Source organism: Somniosus microcephalus, chromosome 4, assembly GCF_052327205.1.
Source record: "Somniosus microcephalus isolate GS21.2 chromosome 4, FLI_Smic_1.0, whole genome shotgun sequence".
Lineage (NCBI taxonomy): Eukaryota > Metazoa > Chordata > Chondrichthyes > Squaliformes > Somniosidae > Somniosus > Somniosus microcephalus.
The window spans coordinates 96,079,615-96,100,103 of NC_140990.1; the positions used below are offsets into that span (position 1 = coordinate 96,079,615).

A 20,489-nucleotide genomic window follows, 5' to 3' on the forward strand; every position below is an offset into this window, starting at 1 on the left:
ACCCAGAGAGAGACACTGAGACACACTGACCCAGAGAGAGACACTGAGACACACTGACCCAGAGAGAGACACTGAGACACACTGACCCAGAGAGAGACACTGAGACACACTGACCCAGAGAGAGACACTGAGACACACTGACCCAGAGAGACACTGAGACACACTGACCCAGAGAGAGACACTGAGACACACTGACCCAGAGAGACACTGAGACACACTGACCCAGAGAGAGACACTGAGACACACTGACCCAGAGAGAGACACTGAGACACACTGACCCCAGAGAGAGACACTGAGACACACTGACCCAGAGAGTGACACTGAGACACACTGACCCAGAGAGAGACACTGAGACACACTGACCCAGAGAGACACTGAGACACACTGACCCAAAGAGAGACACTGAGACACACTGACCCAGAGAGACACTGAGACACACTGACCACAGAGAGAGACACTGAGACACACTGACCCAGAGAGACACTGAGACACACTGACCCAGAGAGAGACACTGAGACACACTGACCAAGAGAGAGACACTGAGACACACTGACCCAGAGAGACACTGAGACACACTGACCCAGAGAGAGACACTGAGACACACTGACCAGAGAGGACACTGAGACACACTGACCCAGAGAGAGACACTGAGACACACTGACCCAAGAGAGACACTGAGACACACTGACCCAGAGAGACACTGAGACACACTGACCCAGAGAGAGACACTGAGACACACTGACCCAGAGAGACACTGAGACACACTGACCCAGAGAGAGACACTGAGACACACTGACCCAGAGAGAGACACTGAGACACCTGACCAGAGAGAGACACTGAGACCACTGACCAGAGAGAGACACTGAGACCACGGTGACCCAGAGAGAGACACTGAGGACACACTGACCCAGAGAGGACACTGAGACACACTGACCCAGAGAGAGACACTGAGACACACTGACCCAGAGAGAGACACTGAGACACACTGACCCAGAGAGAGACACTGAGACACACTGACCCAGAGAGAGACACTGAGACACACTGACCAGAGAGAGACACTGAGACACACTGACCCAGAGAGAGACACTGAGACACACTGACCCAGAGAGAGACACTGAGACACACTGACCCAGAGAGACACTGAGACACACTGACCAGAGAGAGACACTGAGACACACTGACCCAGAGAGAGACACTGAGACACACTGACCCAAAGAGAGACACTGAGACACACTGACCCAGAGAGACACTGAGACACACTGACCCAGAGAGAGACACTGAGACACACTGACCCAGAGAGACACTGAGACACACTGACCCAGAGAGAGACACTGAGACACACTGACCCAGAGAGAGACACTGAGACACGCTGACCCAGAGAGAGACACTGAGACACACTGACCCAGAGAGAGACACTGAGACACGGTGACCCAGAGAGAGACACTGAGACACACTGACCCAGAGAGAGACACTGAGACACACTGACCCAGAGAGAGACACTGAGACACACTGACCCAGAGAGAGACACTGAGACACACTGACCCAGAGAGAGACACTGAGACACACTGACCCAGAGAGAGACACTGAGACACACTGACCCAGAGAGAGACACTGAGACACACTGACCCAGAGAGAGACACTGAGACACACTGACCCAGAGAGAGACACTGAGACACACTGACCCAGAGAGAGACACTGAGACACACTGACCCAGAGAGAGACACTGAGACACACTGACCCAGAGAGAGACACTGAGACACACTGACCAGAGAGAGACACTGAGACACACTGACCCAGAGAGAGACACTGAGACACACTGACCCAGAGAGAGACACTGAGACACACTGACCCAGAGAGAGACACTGAGACACACTGACCCAGAGAGAGACACTGAGACACACTGACCCAGAGAGAGACACTGAGACACACTGACCCAGAGAGACACTGAGACACACTGACCCAGAGAGAGACACTGAGACACACTGACCCAGAGAGAGACACTGAGACACACTGACCCAGAGAGAGACACTGAGACACACTGACCCAGAGAGAGACACTGAGACACACTGACCCAGAGAGAGACACTGAGACACACTGACCCAGAGAGAGACACTGAGACACACTGACCCAGAGAGAGACACTGAGACACACTGACCCAGAGAGAGACACTGAGACACGCTGACCCAGAGAGAGACACTGAGACACACTGACCCAGAGAGAGAGAGACACACTGACCCAGAGAGAGACACTGAGACACACTGACCCAGAGAGAGAGACACTGAGACACACTGACCCAGAGAGAGACACTGAGACACACTGACCCAGAGAGAGACACTGAGACACACTGACCCAGAGAGAGACACTGAGACACACTGACCCAGAGAGACACTGAGACACACTGACCCAGAGAGAGACACTGAGACACACTGACCCAGAGAGAGACACTGAGACACACTGACCCAGAGAGAGACACTGAGACACACTGACCCAGAGAGAGACACTGAGACACACTGACCCAGAGAGACACTGAGACACACTGACCCAGAGAGAGACACTGAGACACACTGACCAGAGAGACACTGAGACACACTGACCCAGAGAGAGACACTGAGACACACTGACCCAGAGAGAGACACTGAGACAACGCTGACCCAGAGAGGAGACACTGAGACACACTGACCCAGAGAGAGACACTGAGACACGGTGACCCAGAGAGAGACACTGAGACACACTGACCCAGAGAGAGACACTGAGACACACTGACCCAGAGAGAGACACTGAGACACACTGACCCAAAGAGAGACACTGAGACACACTGACCCAGAGAGAGACACTGAGACACACTGACCCAGAGAGAGACACTGAGACACACTGACCCAGAGAGACACTGAGACAAGCTGACCCAGAGAGAGACACTGAGACACACTGACCCAGAGAGAGACACTGAGACACGCTGACCCAGAGAGAGACACTGAGACACACTGACCCAGAGAGAGACACTGAGACACAGGTGACCCAGAGAGAGACACTGAGACACACTGACCCAGAGAGACACTGAGACACACTGACCCAGAGAGAGACACTGAGACACACTGACCCAGAGAGACACTGAGACACACTGACCCAGAGAGAGACACTGAGACACACTGACCCAGAGAGAGACACTGAGACACACTGACCCAGAGAGAGACACTGAGACACGCTGACCCAGAGAGAGACACTGAGACACACTGACCCAGAGAGAGACACTGAGACACACTGACCCAGAGAGAGACACTGAGACACGCTGACCCAGAGAGAGACACTGAGACACGACTGACCCAGAGAGAGACACTGAGACACGCTGACCCAGAGAGAGACACTGAGACACGCTGACCCAGAGAGAGACACTGAGACACGCTGACCCAGAGAGAGACCTACTGAGACACACTGACCCAGAGAGACACTGAGACACACTGACCCAGAGGAGACACTGAGACACACTGACCCAGAGAGAGACACTGAGACAGCACTGACCCAGAGAGAGACACTGAGACACACTGACCCAGAGAGAGACACTGAGACACACTGACCCAGAGAGAGACACTGAGACACAAGGACGGACCCAGAGAGACACTGAGACACACTGACCCAGAGAGAGACACTGAGACACCTGACCCAGAGAGAGGACACTGAGACACTCTGACCCAGAGAGAGACACTGAGACACACTGACCCGAGAGAGGCACTGGACACCTGACCCAGAGAGAGACACTGAGACACTCTGACCCAGAGAGAGACACTGAGACACGCTGACCCAGAGAGAGACACTGAGACACACTGACCCAGAGAGAGACACTGAGGACACACTGACCCAGAGAGAGACACTGAGACACACTGACCCAGAGAGAGACACTGAGACACACTGACCCAGAGAGAGACACTGAGACACACTGACCCAGAGAGAGACACTGAGACACACTGACCCAGAGAGAGACACTGATTGACACACTGACCCAGAGAGAGACACTGAGACACACTGACCCAGAGAGAGACACTGAGACACACTGACCCAGAGAGAGACACTGAGACACACTGACCCAGAGAGAGACACTGAGACACACTGACCCAGAGAGAGAACTGAGACCACTGACCCAGAGAGACACTGAGACACACTGACCCAGAGAGAGACACTGAGACACACTGACCCAGAGAGAGACACTGAGACACACTGACCCAGAGAGAGACACTGAGACACACTGACCCAGAGAGAGACACTGAGACACACTGACCCAGAGAGAGACACTGAGACACACTGACCCAGAGAGAGACACTGAGACACACTGACCAGAGAGAGAGAGAGACACACTGACCCAGAGAGAGACACTGAGACACACTGACCCAGAGAGAGACACTGAGACACACTGACCCAGAGAGAGGACACTGAGACACACTGACCCAGAGAGAGACACTGAGACACACTGACCCAGAGAGAGACACTGAGACACACTGACCAGAGAGAGACACTGAGACACACTGACCCAGAGAGAGACACTGAGACACGCTGACCCAGAGAGAGACACTGAGACACGCTGACCCAGAGAGAGACACTGAGACACGCTGACCCAGAGAGAGACACTGAGACACACTGACCCAGAGAGAGACACTGAGACACACTGACCCAGAGAGAGACACTGAGACACACTGACCCAGAGAGAGAGACTGAGACACACTGACCCAGAGAGAGACACTGAGACACACTGACCCAGAGAGAGACACTGAGACACACTGCCCCAGAGAGAGACACTGAGACACACTGACCCAGAGAGAGACACTGAGACACACTGACCCAGAGAGAGACACTGAGACACACTGACCCAGAGAGAGACACTGAGACACACTGACCCAGAGAGAGACACTGAGACACACTGACCCAGAGAGAGACACTGAGACACACTGACCCAGAGAGAGACACTGAGACACACTGACCCAGAGAGAGACACTGAGACACGCTGACCCAGAGAGAGACACTGAGACACGCTGACCCAGAGAGAGACACTGAGACACGCTGACCCAGCGAGAGACACTGAGACACGCTGACCCAGCGAGAGAGACACTGACCCAGCGAGTTACAGGGGTTGGTCTTAGAGGCCCCACATCCCCAGGTTTGACCGTCGTGTTGCCTTGCTCCATCCATGCTTCTGCCATGTAAAAACAAACTCTTTCTCCCCACAGTTTTTGTGACCCATCCCATCGCCAGTCCGGTGTTCCAAGTCGCCCTGCAAGTCCTGCGGCGGAAGCTGCCCAGCGTCGCCAGCGAGCTCTGTGCTGCCGTGATGGAATATCTGGGGTCGCTGGGCCAGCCGGAGCAAAGCAGGTATCCACGTGGCTTTTATGTTTCTTCAACCCCCGCATCCTCTCTTTTCTCCACCCCCACCCCCACCGATACGCGCGCACGCTCTCTCTTGCTCTCGCTGTCTCACGGCCCTTCACGTACAGTGACATGCCCTGAAGAGCAGTCACTGCTGTTATGTAGACAGGTCCTCCGTTGCAGATCAGGATCCCTTAATTCCCAATGACAGGTTAATCTGTTTTTCTTAGTGGTGTTGGTTAAGAGATGGTTGTTGGGACCCAGGACACCAGGGAGAACTCCCCCTGCTCCTCTTCCTGTAGCGGCCATGCGAGCTTTAGCATCCACCTGCTTCGGTTTAGCCTCTGATCCGAAGGACAACACCTCCGACAGCTTACGGGGCTCCAGCCCTGGAGTGGGGCTCAACCCCACGACCTCCTGACTCGGAGGGGGGGAGAGTGAGACCGACTGAGGCACGCTGAGAGGGTGCCTCCGGGAGACCGTTACCCCAAGGACAGGCGCAGCAGTCAGTCTGGGGACTGGGCGGAGGTGTCAGAGTGGCGTTGGTCGTCCCCCCCCCCCCGCCGCACCATGCCTGGGAATAATGCGCATTGCCGGGAGGATGCAGGCACAGGTAGGGAGACGGAAGGTAAAAAATAAACACGGCTCCCCTCTGGCCGGCTGGTTCAACGTCCCAAGGTGCTTCACAGGAGCGATTATCGAAACAAAATTCAACACCGAACCACATGAGCTATTGGGATAGGTGACCAAAAACCCGGTCAAAGAGGTAGGTTTTAAGCATCTTAAAGGAGGAGAGGGAGGTAGAGAGGCGGAGAGGTTTAGGGAGGGAATTGCAAAGCTTCGGGCCCAGGCAGCTGAAGGCACGGCCGCCAATGGTGGAGCGATTACAATTGGGGATGCACAAGAGGCCAGAATTGGAGGAGCGCAGCGATCTCAGTGGGGGTTGTGGGGCTGGAGGAGATTACAGAGATAGGGAGGGGCGAGGCCATGGGGGGGATTTGAAAACAAGGATGGGAATTTTGAAATCGAGGCGTTGCTTAACCAGGAGCCAGTGTAGGTCAGCGAGCACCGGGGGTGATGGGCGAACGGGACTTGGTGCGAGTTAGGACACGGGCAGCCGAGTTTTGGACGACCTCAAGTTTACATAGGGTGGAATGTGGGAGGCCAGCCAGGAGAGCGTTGGCATAGTCAAGTCTAGAGGTAACAAAAGACGTGGATGAGGGTTTCAGCAACAACAACCTGTATTTATATAGTGCCTTTAATGTAGTAAAATGTCCCAAGGCGCTGCACAGGAGTATTTTAAGACAAATAATTTGATGAGTTGAGGCAGGGGCGATGTTAGAGGTGGAAGTAATCTCGTTTAGTCCCACAACCCCCCAAGATATCTGCGCCGCTCTAATTCTGTCCTCTTGAGGATCCCTGATTATAATCGCTCAACCTTTGGTGGCCGTGCCTTCTGTTGCCTAGGCCCCAAGCTCGGGAATTCCCTGCCCAAACCTCTCCGCCTCTGTCTCGTCCTGTGAGATGCTCCTTAAAACCTACCTCTTTGACCAAGCTTTTGGTCACCTGCCCTAATTTCTGCTTATGTGGATTGGTGTCAAATTTGTCGTCTTAAAATACTCCTGTGCAGCGCCCTGGGATGTTTAACTATGTTAAAGGCGCTATATAAATACAAGTTGCTGTTGTTGTCTTGGCAATGGAGTGGATGTGGGGTCAAATAGCACACCAAGGACATAACGAATGGCCTGTTGGGGAGAGGTACCGGAGGCATAGCCTGTGCCCATGGCACAGTGTGGAACCGGGGGAATTAAAAGACTGCCTCTAACACCAGCCCCCTCTCTGCCTTTCTCTTTATATTCCTCAAGTCCTCTGCTGGTGTTCCTGAAGGACAAGACGAGCAGCCACCTCCTGGAGAACATCATCCAGGTGTCGGATAAGAAGCTGCTGAGGAGGCTCTACAAGTCACACTTCAAAGGCCAGCTCGTCCCCCTGGCCCTCCACCAGGTCGCAAACTTCACCGTCCAGCGGCTCCTCGCAGCCACCCCGTCACAGAAGCTGGTGAGTGGGGCCGAGCGGAGAGTCTGTCCTACATCTCGTATTCGAAATCTTAACCTCAGCGCGCGCCTCTGTTGTCAGTTCCCGTGTCCACGTTTATGTTTGTGTAAAGTGCTTCTTGCCTCCTCGGGACTCCCAATGAATTAGCTTTCATTTGGAAGCTGCCTCTATCGACCGTGGCTCGGTCGGGGTCTCTCCCTCGCCTCCGAGCCAGAAGGTCGTGGGTTCGAATCCCCCCACTCCAGAGTCTCGTGCCCCATAATCCAGGGCCGACACTCCCGGTGCCAGTAATGAGGGAGTGCTGCACTGCCGGAGGTGCCGTCTTTCTGATGAGACGTTAAACCGAGGGCCCCCGTCTGCCCTCTTGGGGGGGGGGGATGTGAAAGATCCCACGCCCACTACCAGAAGAAGAGCAGGGGAGTTCTCCCCGGTGTCCTGGGGCCAATGTTTATCCCTCAAACAACATCGTTAAAAAACAAATGATCTGGTCATTGTCACATTGCTCTTTGTGGGATCTTGCTATGTGCAAATTGGCTGCTGCGTTTCCTACATTACAACAGTGACTACACTTTGGGTGGGGGTGGGGGGGGGGAAGTACTTCATTGGCTGTAAAGAAATTAGGGCAGATGACCAAAAGCTTGGTCAAAGAGGTAAGTTTTAAGGAGCGTCTTAGAGGAGAAAAGAGAGGCAGAGTGGTTTAGGGAGAGAATTCCCGAGCTTAGGGCCTCGGTAACAGAAGGCACGGCTGCCAATGGTTGAGCGATTATAATCAGGGATGCTCGAGGGCAGAATTTGAGGAGCGCAGATATCTCGGGGCGGGGGGTGGGTGGGGGGGTGAGGGTTGTGGGGCTGGAGGAGATTACAGAGATAGGGGGGGGGCGAGGCCACGGAGGGATTTGCAAACAAGGATGAGAATTTTGAAATCGAGGTGTTGCTTAACCGGGAGCCAATGTAGGCCAGCGAGCACAGGGGAGATGGGCGAACGGGACTTGGTGCGAGTTAGGACACGGGCAGCCCAGTTTTGGATGACCTCAAGTTTACATAGGGTGGAATGTGGGAGGCCAGCCAGGAGTGCGTTGGAATAGTCAAGTCTAGAGATAACAAAGGCATGGATGAGGGTTTCAGCAGCGGATGAGCTGAGGCAAGGGCGGAGACCGGCGATGTTACGGAGGTGGAAATAGGTGGTCTTAGTTACAAGAATCGCAAATCAAATTATAACTAAATGACATTAGAAGGGGGACTGAATTCCATCTACACACTCTGGTCCATTTTAAGGCGAAGCTAGATACAGGAAACTTTGGTTTATTCGGCGGTTAACTGTCCGGAATGCTCGATCCACCGGCAAAAATCAGGAGCCGTTTCGTTAGGTTTTTTTTCTTTTCGTTGCTTTTTTTTCACCAGTCAGGCTCTGCAAGGTCTCGCTGAAGCTGTTGCTAAGCTACAGAGACGCTTGCAAGGTACGGCCGACTGTTAAGCAATAGGGTTTGTTGCCAGATACGGAGCTCAAAATCTCCGTATGTTTCAACATTAGCGCTGGTTTGTCTGGCAGTTTTGATGGGACGGCAACAGCTCGGTCCCGTCGGTGCCGGATAGCACACAGTTTCCTGTAAACACATGGGAGAAAGGGATAGAGGGATATGCATAAACACTCACTGGCACAGACCAGTTGGGCCGAATGGCCTGTTTCTGTGCTGTACATTCTAAGTAATTACCACCCCCACCCCCGACCCTCTGAATCCCACTTCATCCAAACGCTGCACTGGGTCTTGATCCCAGTGAGCAGTGGCACAGGAGATCGGCTGGTGAAGTATTTAAAAAGCAATGGATCTTTGTGCATTCCCCCAATTCCTTCGCCCCACCATTGGCGGCCGTGCCTTCAGCTGCCTCAGCCCCATAAGCTCTGGAATTCCCTTCCTAAACTTCTCCGCCTCTCCCTCCTCCTTTTAAGTCGCTCCTTAAAACCTGCCTCTTTGACCAAGCTTTTGGTCAGCTGTCCTAATATGTGGCTCGGTGTCAATTTTTTTTTGGCTCACGCTCCTGTGAGGTGCCTTGGTGCCATATAAGTGCGAGTCGTTGTATGAGGGAGGGCGGAGCAAGCAGGGAGGGAGAAAAGAAAGAAAGACTTGCATTTATACAGCGCCTTTCACGACCACTGGACGCCCCAAAGCACTTTACAGCCAATGAAGTACTTTTTGAAGTGTAGTCAATGTTGTAAGAACATAATAAATAGGAGCAGGAGTCGGCCATACGGCCCCTCGAGCCTGCTTCGCCATTCAATGAGATCATGGACCTCAACTCCACTTTCCTGCCCGATCTCCATATCCCTTGATTCCCCTAGAGTCCAAAAATCTATCGATCTCAGCCTTGAATATACTCAAAGACTCAGCATTCACAGCCCTCTGGGGCAGAGAATTCCAAAGATTCACAACCCTCTGAGTGAAGAAATTCCTCCTCATCTCAGTCTTAAATGGCCGACCCCTTATCCTGAGACTGTGACCCCTAGTTCTAGACACTCCAGCCAGGGGAAACAACCTCTCCGCATGTAGGAAACGCGGCAGCCAATATGCGCACAGCAAGCTGCCAGAAACAGCAATCTGATAATGACCGGATAATCTGTTTTCGTGACTAAGGGGTAAATATTGGCCAGGACACCGGGATAACCGGGGAGAGGGCAATGGAAGGAAAGAGGAAACGGAGGAAGGGGAGCGAGTGCGCGCTGCAGTGGATCAAACCGTGTCATTGCACCCTCTGGGACCTGGGTCAAAGTCCATGAACCTGTATAACAGCCGTAATTAGTAGGGGGCCGTATCTAATCTACTGACCCCTTTTTTTTCTCTTAGTTTTCAAAGTTATTTGACGAGCTTTGCCCCGGCCTGGAGAACATTTTAGCGCAGGGCCACATGGGGATCATCACCGAGCTGGTCGCAGCCTGCGTGAAGCACAAAGAGAAGCAGCAGGAGATGCTGATGAAACTGTACCAGGTAAGGGAGCAGCCTTGGCGCTACCCACTCTCCCCCTCCTGTCCTCTAAGGGGAGTCCTTGCTGGAGTCAGTAGGCAGCAGCTGCCTGCCCCCCCCCCCACCCCAGCCTCTGATACCTCACCCAGGTGGGCAGTTATTAATTTGTCAGCCCAGGTGTTGCCAGGATATTTGACTGTGTGGGGCATCGCACATGAGCCCTGATCCTGTCCTTCCCTGGCATGCGTGCATACTGTTCAGCTGAAGTCACTAGGATAGTGACCAGGGGCCAATTGTAGATCCCCCCCACCGGCCCCAGGATCAGCTAACTCAGCACAGACCGGGGTGGGGGTGGAACCTGGGCCCTTCCTGTTCTATGTGGGGCTCAGTACCAATTCTAGCCCCCTTACTGCCCGTCCCTGGTTGGGACCAGCTAGCTCAGCACAGACCGGCGGGGGTGAGATGGAACCTGGGCCCTTTCTGTTCAAAGCCATTGGCGGCCATTTTGGCGAGTGATGACACCTGGTTGGAGGAGGTGCTTGCCAGACACCTCGGCCAGCCAGCCACCCACCCCGGCGCTAGCTTGTAAACTGTTCCTTTGGCTCAACTCGACCTGTTTCTGCTTTCAGGCTTTCCACTGCTGCGAGCCGGCCTCTCGCAGGGTGGCCTGCGTGCCTCTCTTCATCTCTTTCCTGACATACGAGGTTCTCTACGACCTGGGTGAGGAGGACTCGACTACGGAGCACCAGGTAAACCCAGGACGCACAGAGTGCTCCATCGTGCTGAGCTGCCGGCCCGAGGGTCGTGCCCCCCACACCTCGCTCAGTGACCGTGGAGATCACACCGCCTGTTCAACAAACCTTTCGCCAGCTTGTTATCCCCCTTTTTCTGCCTCTCGCCCCCCCCCCCCCCCCCCCCGCCTCAACCGCCACCTGTATAGGCAGGAGAACCTGCCGCATTGACGTTCAGAGGAACAACATGCTGCTTCTTGTTTGAGGTCTTTCACCACCTACTCAAGAGAGGAGACCTTCATTCCCTTCTGTCTGGTGCTGGGTTTGACCCCCAGGTCTCGGAGGGTGAAAGGTCTCTCTGCTGGCTGGATTCGAGCCCAGGGTCCTGACGGTTGTCTGTGCTGGGCCCGGATGCCGATGCGCTGTCCCTGTCGGTCTCGTCTCGTGTGCCGCAGCGTCTCCACTAACCCGCTTTGTCTCTCTGATCGCCCCAGCCGTCCGACGAGCAGCGCCTGAAGACCATCAGTTACCACGGCTCGCTGCTGGCTCAGCGCCTGCTCCACTTCGACGAGCCCACCGCAATGGTGCTCAGCCTGGCAGCCATGTCGGAGGATGACCGCGTGAGGCTGGCCTGCGACCAGACGGGGAGTCACGTCTTCGACGCCCTGCTGACCAGCAGCACCGTGTCGGACAAACAGAGGAAGAAGATCATCAGGAAGTTCGCGGTGAGAATGGACTGAGGGGGGAGGGGGGGTTAAATTTTAAAGGGGACAGAAGGGGTTAAGGAGGGACCCGATCGAGAGTGTAAATATTAAATGGGATAGAGGGGGTTAAGGAGGGACCCGATCGAGGGTGTAAAATATTAAATGGGATAGAGGGGTTAAGGAGGGACCCGATCGAGGGTGTAAAATATTAAATGGGATAGAGGGGGTTAAGGAGGGACCCGATCGAGAGTGTAAATATTAAATGGGATAGAGGGGGTTAAGGAGGGACCCGATCGAGGGTGTAAAATATTAAATGGGATAGAGGGGGTTAAGGAGGGACCCGATCGAGGGTGTAAAATATTAAATGGGATAGAGGGGGTTAAGGAGGGACCCGATCGAGGGTGTAAATATTAAATGGGATAGAGGGGGTTAAGGAGGGACCCGATCGAGGGTGTAAATATTAAATGGGGCAGAGGGCGTTAAGGAGGGACCCGATCGAGGGTGTAAATATTAAATGGGATAGAGGGGGTTAAGGAGGGACCCGATCGAGTGTGTAAAATATTAAATGGGATAGAGGGGGTTAAGGAGGGACCCGATCGAGGGTGTAAAATATTAAATGGGATAGAGGGGGTTAAGGAGGGACCCGATCGAGGGTGTAAAATATTAAATGGGATAGAGGGGGTTAAGGAGGGACCCGATCGAGAGTGTAAAATATTAAATGGGATAGAGGGGGTTAAGGAGGGACCCGATCGAGAGTGTAAAATATTAAATGGGATAGAGGGGGTTAAGGAGGGACCCGATCGAGGGTGTAAATATTAAATGGGATAGAGGGGGTTAAGGAGGGACCCGATCGAGGGTGTAAATATTAAATGGGATAGAGGGGGTTAAGGAGGGACCCGATCGAGGGTGTAAAATATTAAATGGGATAGAGGGGGTTAAGGAGGGACCCGATCGAGAGTGTAAAATATTAAATGGGATAGAGGGGGTTAAGGAGGGACCCGATCGAGAGTGTAAAATATTAAATGGGATAGAGGGGGTTAAGGAGGGACCCGATCGAGGGTGTAAATATTAAATGGGATAGAGGGGGTTAAGGAGGGACCCGATCGAGGGTGTAAAATATTAAATGGGATAGAGGGGGTTAAGGAGGGACCCGATCGAGGGTGTAAAATATTAAATGGGATAGAGGGGGTTAAGGAGGGACCCGATTGAGGGGTGTAAAATATTAAATGGGATAGAGGGGGTTAAGGAGGGACCCGATCGAGGGTGTAAATATTAAATGGGATAGAGGGGGTTAAGGAGGGACCCGATTGAGGGGTGTAAAATATTAAATGGGATAGAGGGGGTTAAGGAGGGACCCGATCGAGGGTGTAAAATATTAAATGGGATAGAGGGGGTTAAGGAGGGACCCGATCGAGGGTGTAAAATATTAAATGGGATAGAGGGGGTTAAGGAGGGACCCGATCGAGGGTGTAAAATATTAAATGGGATAGAGGGGGTTAAGGAGGGACCCGATCGAGGGTGTAAAATATTAAATGGGATAGAGGGGGTTAAGGAGGGACCCGATTGAGGGGTGTAAAATATTAAATGGGATAGAGGGGGTTAAGGAGGGACCCGATTGAGGGGTGTAAAATATTAAATGGGATAGAGGGGGTTAAGGAGGGACCCGATCGAGTGTGTAAAATATTAAATGGGATAGAGGGGGTTAAGGAGGGACCCGATCGAGGGTGTAAAATATTAAATGGGATAGAGGGGGTTAAGGAGGGACCCGATCGAGGGTGTAAAATATTAAATGGGATAGAGGGGGTTAAGGAGGGACCCGATCGAGAGTGTAAAATATTAAATGGGATAGAGGGGGTTAAGGAGGGACCCGATCGAGAGTGTAAAATATTAAATGGGATAGAGGGGGTTAAGGAGGGACCCGATCGAGGGTGTAAATATTAAATGGGATAGAGGGGGTTAAGGAGGGACCCGATCGAGGGTGTAAATATTAAATGGGATAGAGGGGGTTAAGGAGGGACCCGATCGAGGGTGTAAAATATTAAATGGGATAGAGGGGGTTAAGGAGGGACCCGATCGAGAGTGTAAAATATTAAATGGGATAGAGGGGGTTAAGGAGGGACCCGATCGAGAGTGTAAAATATTAAATGGGATAGAGGGGGTTAAGGAGGGACCCGATCGAGGGTGTAAATATTAAATGGGATAGAGGGGGTTAAGGAGGGACCCGATCGAGGGTGTAAAATATTAAATGGGATAGAGGGGGTTAAGGAGGGACCCGATCGAGGGTGTAAAATATTAAATGGGATAGAGGGGGTTAAGGAGGGACCCGATTGAGGGGTGTAAAATATTAAATGGGATAGAGGGGGTTAAGGAGGGACCCGATCGAGGGTGTAAATATTAAATGGGATAGAGGGGGTTAAGGAGGGACCCGATTGAGGGGTGTAAAATATTAAATGGGATAGAGGGGGTTAAGGAGGGACCCGATCGAGGGTGTAAAATATTAAATGGGATAGAGGGGGTTAAGGAGGGACCCGATCGAGGGTGTAAAATATTAAATGGGATAGAGGGGGTTAAGGAGGGACCCGATCGAGGGTGTAAAATATTAAATGGGATAGAGGGGGTTAAGGAGGGACCCGATCGAGGGTGTAAAATATTAAATGGGATAGAGGGGGTTAAGGAGGGACCCGATTGAGGGGTGTAAAATATTAAATGGGATAGAGGGGGTTAAGGAGGGACCCGATTGAGGGGTGTAAAATATTAAATGGGATAGAGGGGGTTAAGGAGGGACCCGATCGAGGGTGTAAAATATTAAATGGGATAGAGGGGGTTAAGGAGGGACCCGATCGAGGGTGTAAAATATTAAATGGGATAGAGGGGGTTAAGGAGGGACCCGATCGAGGGTGTAAAATATTAAATGGGATAGAGGGGGTTAAGGAGGGACCCGATCGAGGGTGTAAAATATTAAATGGGATAGAGGGGGTTAAGGAGGGACCCGATCGAGGGTGTAAATATTAAATGGGATAGAGGGGGTTAAGGAGGGACCCGATCGAGGGTGTAAATATTAAATGGGATAGAGGGGGTAAGGAGGGACCGATCGAGGTAAATTAAACGGGATAGACGAGAATATTTCTGAAAGGTCACACGGGTGAGTCAGAGCAGCGGAGATATATTTAAATGAATGCAAAGTGAATTAAAACATATTCAGAAGAACTTTTGAACTCGGCACACAACTGTTAGAGGAATTTGCTAGTCTGGGTAATGGAGGATGAAGCACTGGGGATGTTTGGAATTGTTTAGAGGAATTTGCTAGTCTGGGTAATGGAGGATGAAGCACTGGGGATGTTTGGAATGCACCTGGATGGCTTAATAGGAGCTTCAGTCTTTCTTCACGTTCTTGTGTGTGGCTGGTCACGATGAATTGCCCATTCCCCACCTGGAAGATCACCTTCAATTCAATTCAATTCAAATCGCTTTATTGGCTTGACAAGTTACATCTTATGTTGCCAAAGCATCGGAAAACATTCATGTTTGTTCACAAAAATACAGATCTATCCATACAGTGTATAAACAGATATATCCCTGAGTGTATAAATATATACTTTCATATAATTTATATATACTCTTCTTATATTTACTGGTTGTCCCTCTGTTTATGGCAAGCTGTAACATAATGTGCCGCTAGTGTTATGCAATTTCTCTCTTCCCCTAGTAGGTATGGGAGTTTTTGGTCGTCATTCAAATTTCTGAATTCCGGGCATATTTTTGTGAACTTTGGGTAGACATTCTCCCTTATGCCCTGATATTTTCTACAAGCTGTGAGGAAGTGCATCTCTGTCTCCACCACTCCCTGACTGCAGTGAGCGCATATCCTGTCCTCTCTTGGTAGCTGGGTCTGTCTGTGTCTGCCTTTTTCGATCGCCAGGTTATGTTCTGATTGATATACATGATCTGATTGAACAGGCCCGTGGGCCTGAATGGTCGCCTTGTGTGTTTACATTCCTTGCCCCCGCGTTCAGTCTCCCGATCAAGGAGATTGAAACCTCCGTGTTGCTCAGTGACGTATGGGCAGTCGCAGGTTGGCAGTGGTTGCCTGTTGGCATGGGGCATTTAGTGGTTGGTTGTGTTAACGGGCAAATGGTTGACTTATGGGACTGGGGAAGGAGGAGGTTGGCAGCCGGTTTGGGTTACGGTGACGGTCCAATTCGTAGAATAGTACAGCAGAGGAAGAGGCCAGTCAACCCAATGTGCCTGTGCCGACTTCTTTGAAAGAACTATCCCATTAATCCCACTCTCCACCTGCTCTTTCCCCATAGCCGTGCAAATTTTTCCTCTTCAGATATTTATCCAATTCCCTTTTGAAAGTTACCGTTGAATCTGCTCCCACCGCCCTTTCAGGCAGCGCATTCCAGATCACAACAGCTCGCTGCGTAAAAATAAATCTCCAACCTGGCTCTTTGGCCAAAATCACCTTAAATCTGTACAAAAGCAAAATACTGCGGATGCTGGAAATCTGAAATAAAAGCAGAAAATGCTGGAAACACTCAGCAGGTCAGGCAGCATTTGTGGAGAGCGAAACAGAGTTAACGTTTCAGGTCGATGACCTTTCATCAGACAGGCCAGTTCTGAGGAAAGGTCATCGACCTGAGCCGTGATCTCGGTTTCTCTCTCCACAGATGCTGCCTGACCTGCTGAGTATTTCCAGCATTCTCTGTTTTTATTACCTTACATCTATGTGTCCTCTGGTTACCAACCCTCCTGCCACTGGAAACAGTTTCTCCCAATCTGCTCTTTCAAAAGCCATGGTAATTTTGAACAGTTGGCCGACACTGGACAGGGGTACTGTTAGTTACTAGTTGGTTTGAGGGGACCAGGTTGTCCGTCGAGCTGATGGAGTTGACGGGAGGGGACGGTAGGTTGGGTGTAGGGGGGAAGGCTGGTTGGTAGTTGGTCTGAGGAGGATAGGAGAGGATGGATGAGCGAGGGCGAGCTGGCTGCAAATCATTTGGCTACCTGGCCAATATATATCCCTCAATCCACGTAACAAAACCAGATGATCTGGTCATTATCACATTGCTGTTTTGTGGGATCTTGCTGTGCGCAAATTGGCTGCCGCGTTTCCTACATTACAACAGTGACTACACTCCAAAAGTACTTCATTGACTGTAAAGCGCTTTGCGACGTCCGGTGGTCGTGAAAGGCGCTATGTAAATGTAAGTCTTTCTTTTACCGTGGGGAGGTCTAGTCAATGGCATTTGATGCCCTGGCCTCAAGATTGTGTCGTTTTGATTTTTCTTTGCAGGGCCGGTTCGTACAGCTGGCCTGTGATAAGCACGGCAGCCGAGTCCTTGACCAGATATGGACCTCGGTGCCAATTGGAATGAAACAGACCATCGCCGAGGAGCTCGGTGAGCAACTTTCTACCTTCTGCTCCCTCGCTTTGTTCTTAAGCGCTGTGTTGTTTTTTTTCTTCTTCCCTTTCGCTGCGTCCCTCAGTCGAGTCCGCGACTCGGGGTAGCAAAGGTTGGAGAGCACCCCTCCCTGGGCCTCCGTACTTGGAGTGACCGCGGGGAGGGGGGGTGGGGTAGGAGTGGAAGGCCCTACTGTGGACAGACCTGGGGATGGAGGTGAGGAGAGACCTTGTGGGCGGGGAGGAGATGGTGAGGAGGGACCTGTTGCCTGTTGGGGGAGGTGGTGGGGGAGAGAGGAGGGACCTGCTGTAGGGGTGGGGTGGGGAGAGAGACTCGGGTATAGGGGTGAAGAGGGACTTGGGGTGGGGGGGAGATGTAAAGAGGGACCTGCTTTTGGGAGGGGGGGGAGGGAGGTAAAGAGGTACCTGCTTTGGGAGGGGGGGAGGTAAAGAGGGACCTGCTTTGGGAGGGGGGGAGGTAAAGAGGGACCTGCTTTTGGGTGGGGGTTGGGGGGGGAGGTAAATAGGGACCTGCTTATGGGAGGGGGGGGGGCGATAGAGGTGAAGAGGGACCTGGCGGTGAGGAGGGGCCTGCTGGGGGTGAGTTAGAGGTGCAGAGGGACCTGCTTTTTTTGGGGGGTGGGCGGGGAGAGGTGTACAGAGGGACCTGCTGTGGGGTGGCTTACAGATGAGGGACCTACTGGGGGTGGGTTAGAGGTGAAGAGGGACCTGGCGGTGAGGAGGGGCCTGCTGGGGGAGTGGTGGGGAGCAAGACCTGGCCGGGGGTGGGGGGGATGCGGTGGAGGAGATGAGGACCCTGCTCGGTGGGGTGAAGAGGCTCGGGGGTGGAGGTGAGGAGGGATCTGGGACGGGGTTACTGAGGAGGGATCTACTGAGACGGCTGAAGGGTCGCGGAGCTGAGGAGGGACCCCCATGGAGAAGCTAGATTTATGGCTCCCAACTTGGGGAGCCACGGTGGGCCAATTGGCGTTCCCAAAATCGGGAAAGGATCCCCACTCCTTAACGTTGTCAAGTGAGCCCCGAGCTGGAAGAATACCCGAGCCGGCCCCCATTTCACCTCACCTCGTTTTCTTTGCGTTGCAGCTGGCAGAGAGAGCGAGCTGCGGAGCGACCCGATCGGCCATCACATCGCGCGGAACTTCGCCCTGGCGCACTTCCTGAAACGCCGGCGGGATTGGGACGAGCACCAGGCGGCAGAGAGCAAGCGGCGGAAGATGTTCGCTGAGCTGCTGGAGGATTGAAGGATGCGAGAGAGGGAGGGTGGAAAAGGTCAAGCGAGAGAGAGGTCAGCGGGCATCGCCCACCTGAATCACACCACGGGAGCTGAAACGTTACATCCGTTTGGAAGAGATGAAATTTTAATCCCAGTGTCAAGGGCAGCAGCAACTGACGAGAGAGGAAGCCAGTCATTTCCTGCTGGTTTCTTCTGACCATTAGAAACCCGGCCTCTCCCCCGAGGGAAGGATCCCGAGGATTTACCAGCAGCTGCCAACCCACAGCGACGTGCCCCGATGATGGGCCTCTAATTGACCTTGTGCAGACCATTTCCCCACAGGGACGATCCGGGCAGTGGACTTAAAGGGACAGGCCATCTTCACAGCTAAACATGACTGTGATCCAGACTACCTGTGAGCAATGCCACTGGAGGTCAGGTTCAAATAAAGCCCCGCCCCAGGACCTGTACTGGAATTAAAGGGACGGTGCGATCCAAACATTGACTGTCTAACCCTGCACGTGCTGATGCATCTCAGGATTCCCTCCGTGCGGTTTGGTTATAAACCGGCAATCAGTTGACACCACATTCCATCGGTAATGTTTTAATGTCTGATCAGAATGGATAGATTGTACAATAAAGATTTTTGTTGATACAGAGACTGCGCACAGACTGTGACTACCAGAGCAAAGGGTTTTACATAAACACCTCGTCCCGACGAACTTCACAGCCAACGGAAGTGCCTTGAAGCGCAGCCACTGCCGTTAGGTGAATAGGGTGGCCATTTTGAGCACAGCAAGATCCCACAAAGGGCGATGAGCTGAATGACCCAGTTAATCTGTTTTTTAGTGATGTTGGTTGAGGGATAAATATTGGCCCCAGGACGAACTTCTCTTTCCTCCCTCGATCTTCTTCCAATAGCGGCCGCAGGATCTTTTACGTCCAGACGGGGGTGGGGGGGGGCGGCGGCCTCGGTTTAACGTCTCTTCCGAAAGACAGCACCTCCGACAGTGCAGTGCTTCCCTCAGGACTGGCACAAGGTGTGTGGACCCTGGATTATGGGGCTCCAGTCTCTGGAGTGGGGGTTCGAACCCACGACCTTCTGACTCAGAGGCGAGAGGGACACCGACTGAGCCACGGCTGGCATTTTGATTTCTGCCTGGAAATGATGCTTGGGAGTGTGTTTAATCAGCTGCAGTGATGGAGGGTGTTCACAGGGGTCATGGGCGAGTTCTCCCTTCTCTGTATCCCTGCAATGGAAAGACTACACGATCCTTCAATCATTAAACAAACCTTACTTTTTCATTAGCGTTTTACTGCCCACCCCCTTTCCCGCTCTTCCCCCACTCCCTCGAGACACCTTCCTTCGAGTAAGAATTATTGCGGGAAATTAAAATTAATTTTTTATTTACAGAGGGCTGTTTACGTTTTCACTTCTGGTGTGAAACATACTCCCAAAAAAAGCAAAATTCTTTATTTTTATTCATTTCATATTCTCTGTAGCAACACTGGTTTAATTTGATACACAGACTTTTAAAATAAATTAATATACATGGTATTTACAGCACAGAAACTGGCCATTCGGCCCAACAGGTCGATGCCGGTGTTTATGCTCCTCACAAGCCTCCTCCCACCCTTCTGCATCTCAGAGTGCAGTTTCAACAGAGTGCTGTGAGTTGGGTGAGTCAGGGAGGCTTAACTAGTTGTTAAAATCAAACTTTTGTTTCACATTTACTGTTACTGTCTACTATTTAAAACCTAAATTTCCCAGCTTTAAGCAGGGTTATAAAGGGATATACAAGGCCTACAATTCAGAGCAGCTGAAGCGAGTTAATTAGGGAAACTAGATTAAACTGGTTCTCCTGTAGCTGGGCTCAGCAAGTCACAACAAGTCTCCCTTGTTTCAGGGCCTATAAAACCGGATTTGAAGTGCGATTTTGCACTGAGTGCGGTTTCAACAGAGTGCTGCGAGTTGGGTGAGTCAGGTGAGGAGTGGAAGGGGGAGCTCCCTTCGCCTTTGTTTTTCCTAACTTTTCACCCTGTAGGAAGAGGCCG

General features: G+C 52.2%; 1 protein-coding gene across 2 annotated transcripts; it reads left to right on the forward strand.

Annotated features, from left to right (window-relative positions):
• Positions 1 to 5,107: 5,107 nt before the first annotated feature.
• LOC147119536 (nucleolar protein 9-like) lies at positions 5,108 to 19,093 on the forward strand. Of its 2 annotated transcripts, XM_085985108.1 has the most exons (7): positions 5,113 to 5,355; positions 7,215 to 7,407; positions 10,245 to 10,385; positions 10,991 to 11,110; positions 11,587 to 11,817; positions 17,093 to 17,198; positions 18,305 to 19,093. In XM_085985108.1, exons 1-7 carry the CDS (start codon positions 5,174 to 5,176, stop codon positions 18,460 to 18,462), a joined length of 1,131 nt encoding a protein of 376 aa, XP_085841234.1. In that variant the 5' UTR covers positions 5,113 to 5,173; the 3' UTR covers positions 18,463 to 19,093. The 2 variants fall into 2 exon arrangements, with proteins under 2 accessions (XP_085841236.1, XP_085841234.1); XM_085985110.1 differs by lacking the exon at positions 11,587 to 11,817 and having other exon boundaries at positions 5,108 to 5,355.
• Positions 19,094 to 20,489: the final 1,396 nt, after the last annotated feature.

Coding starts and splice junctions, on each gene's coding strand:
- LOC147119536 (XM_085985108.1), top strand. CDS start 5,174: ATGCTTCTGCCATGTAAAAACAAACTCTTTCTCCCCACAGTTTTTGTG. Junction 5,356..7,214: donor GGCCAGCCGGAGCAAAGCAG/GTATCCACGTGG, acceptor ATATTCCTCAAG/TCCTCTGCTGGTGTTCCTGA. Junction 7,408..10,244: donor CCACCCCGTCACAGAAGCTG/GTGAGTGGGGCC, acceptor TTTTTCTCTTAG/TTTTCAAAGTTATTTGACGA.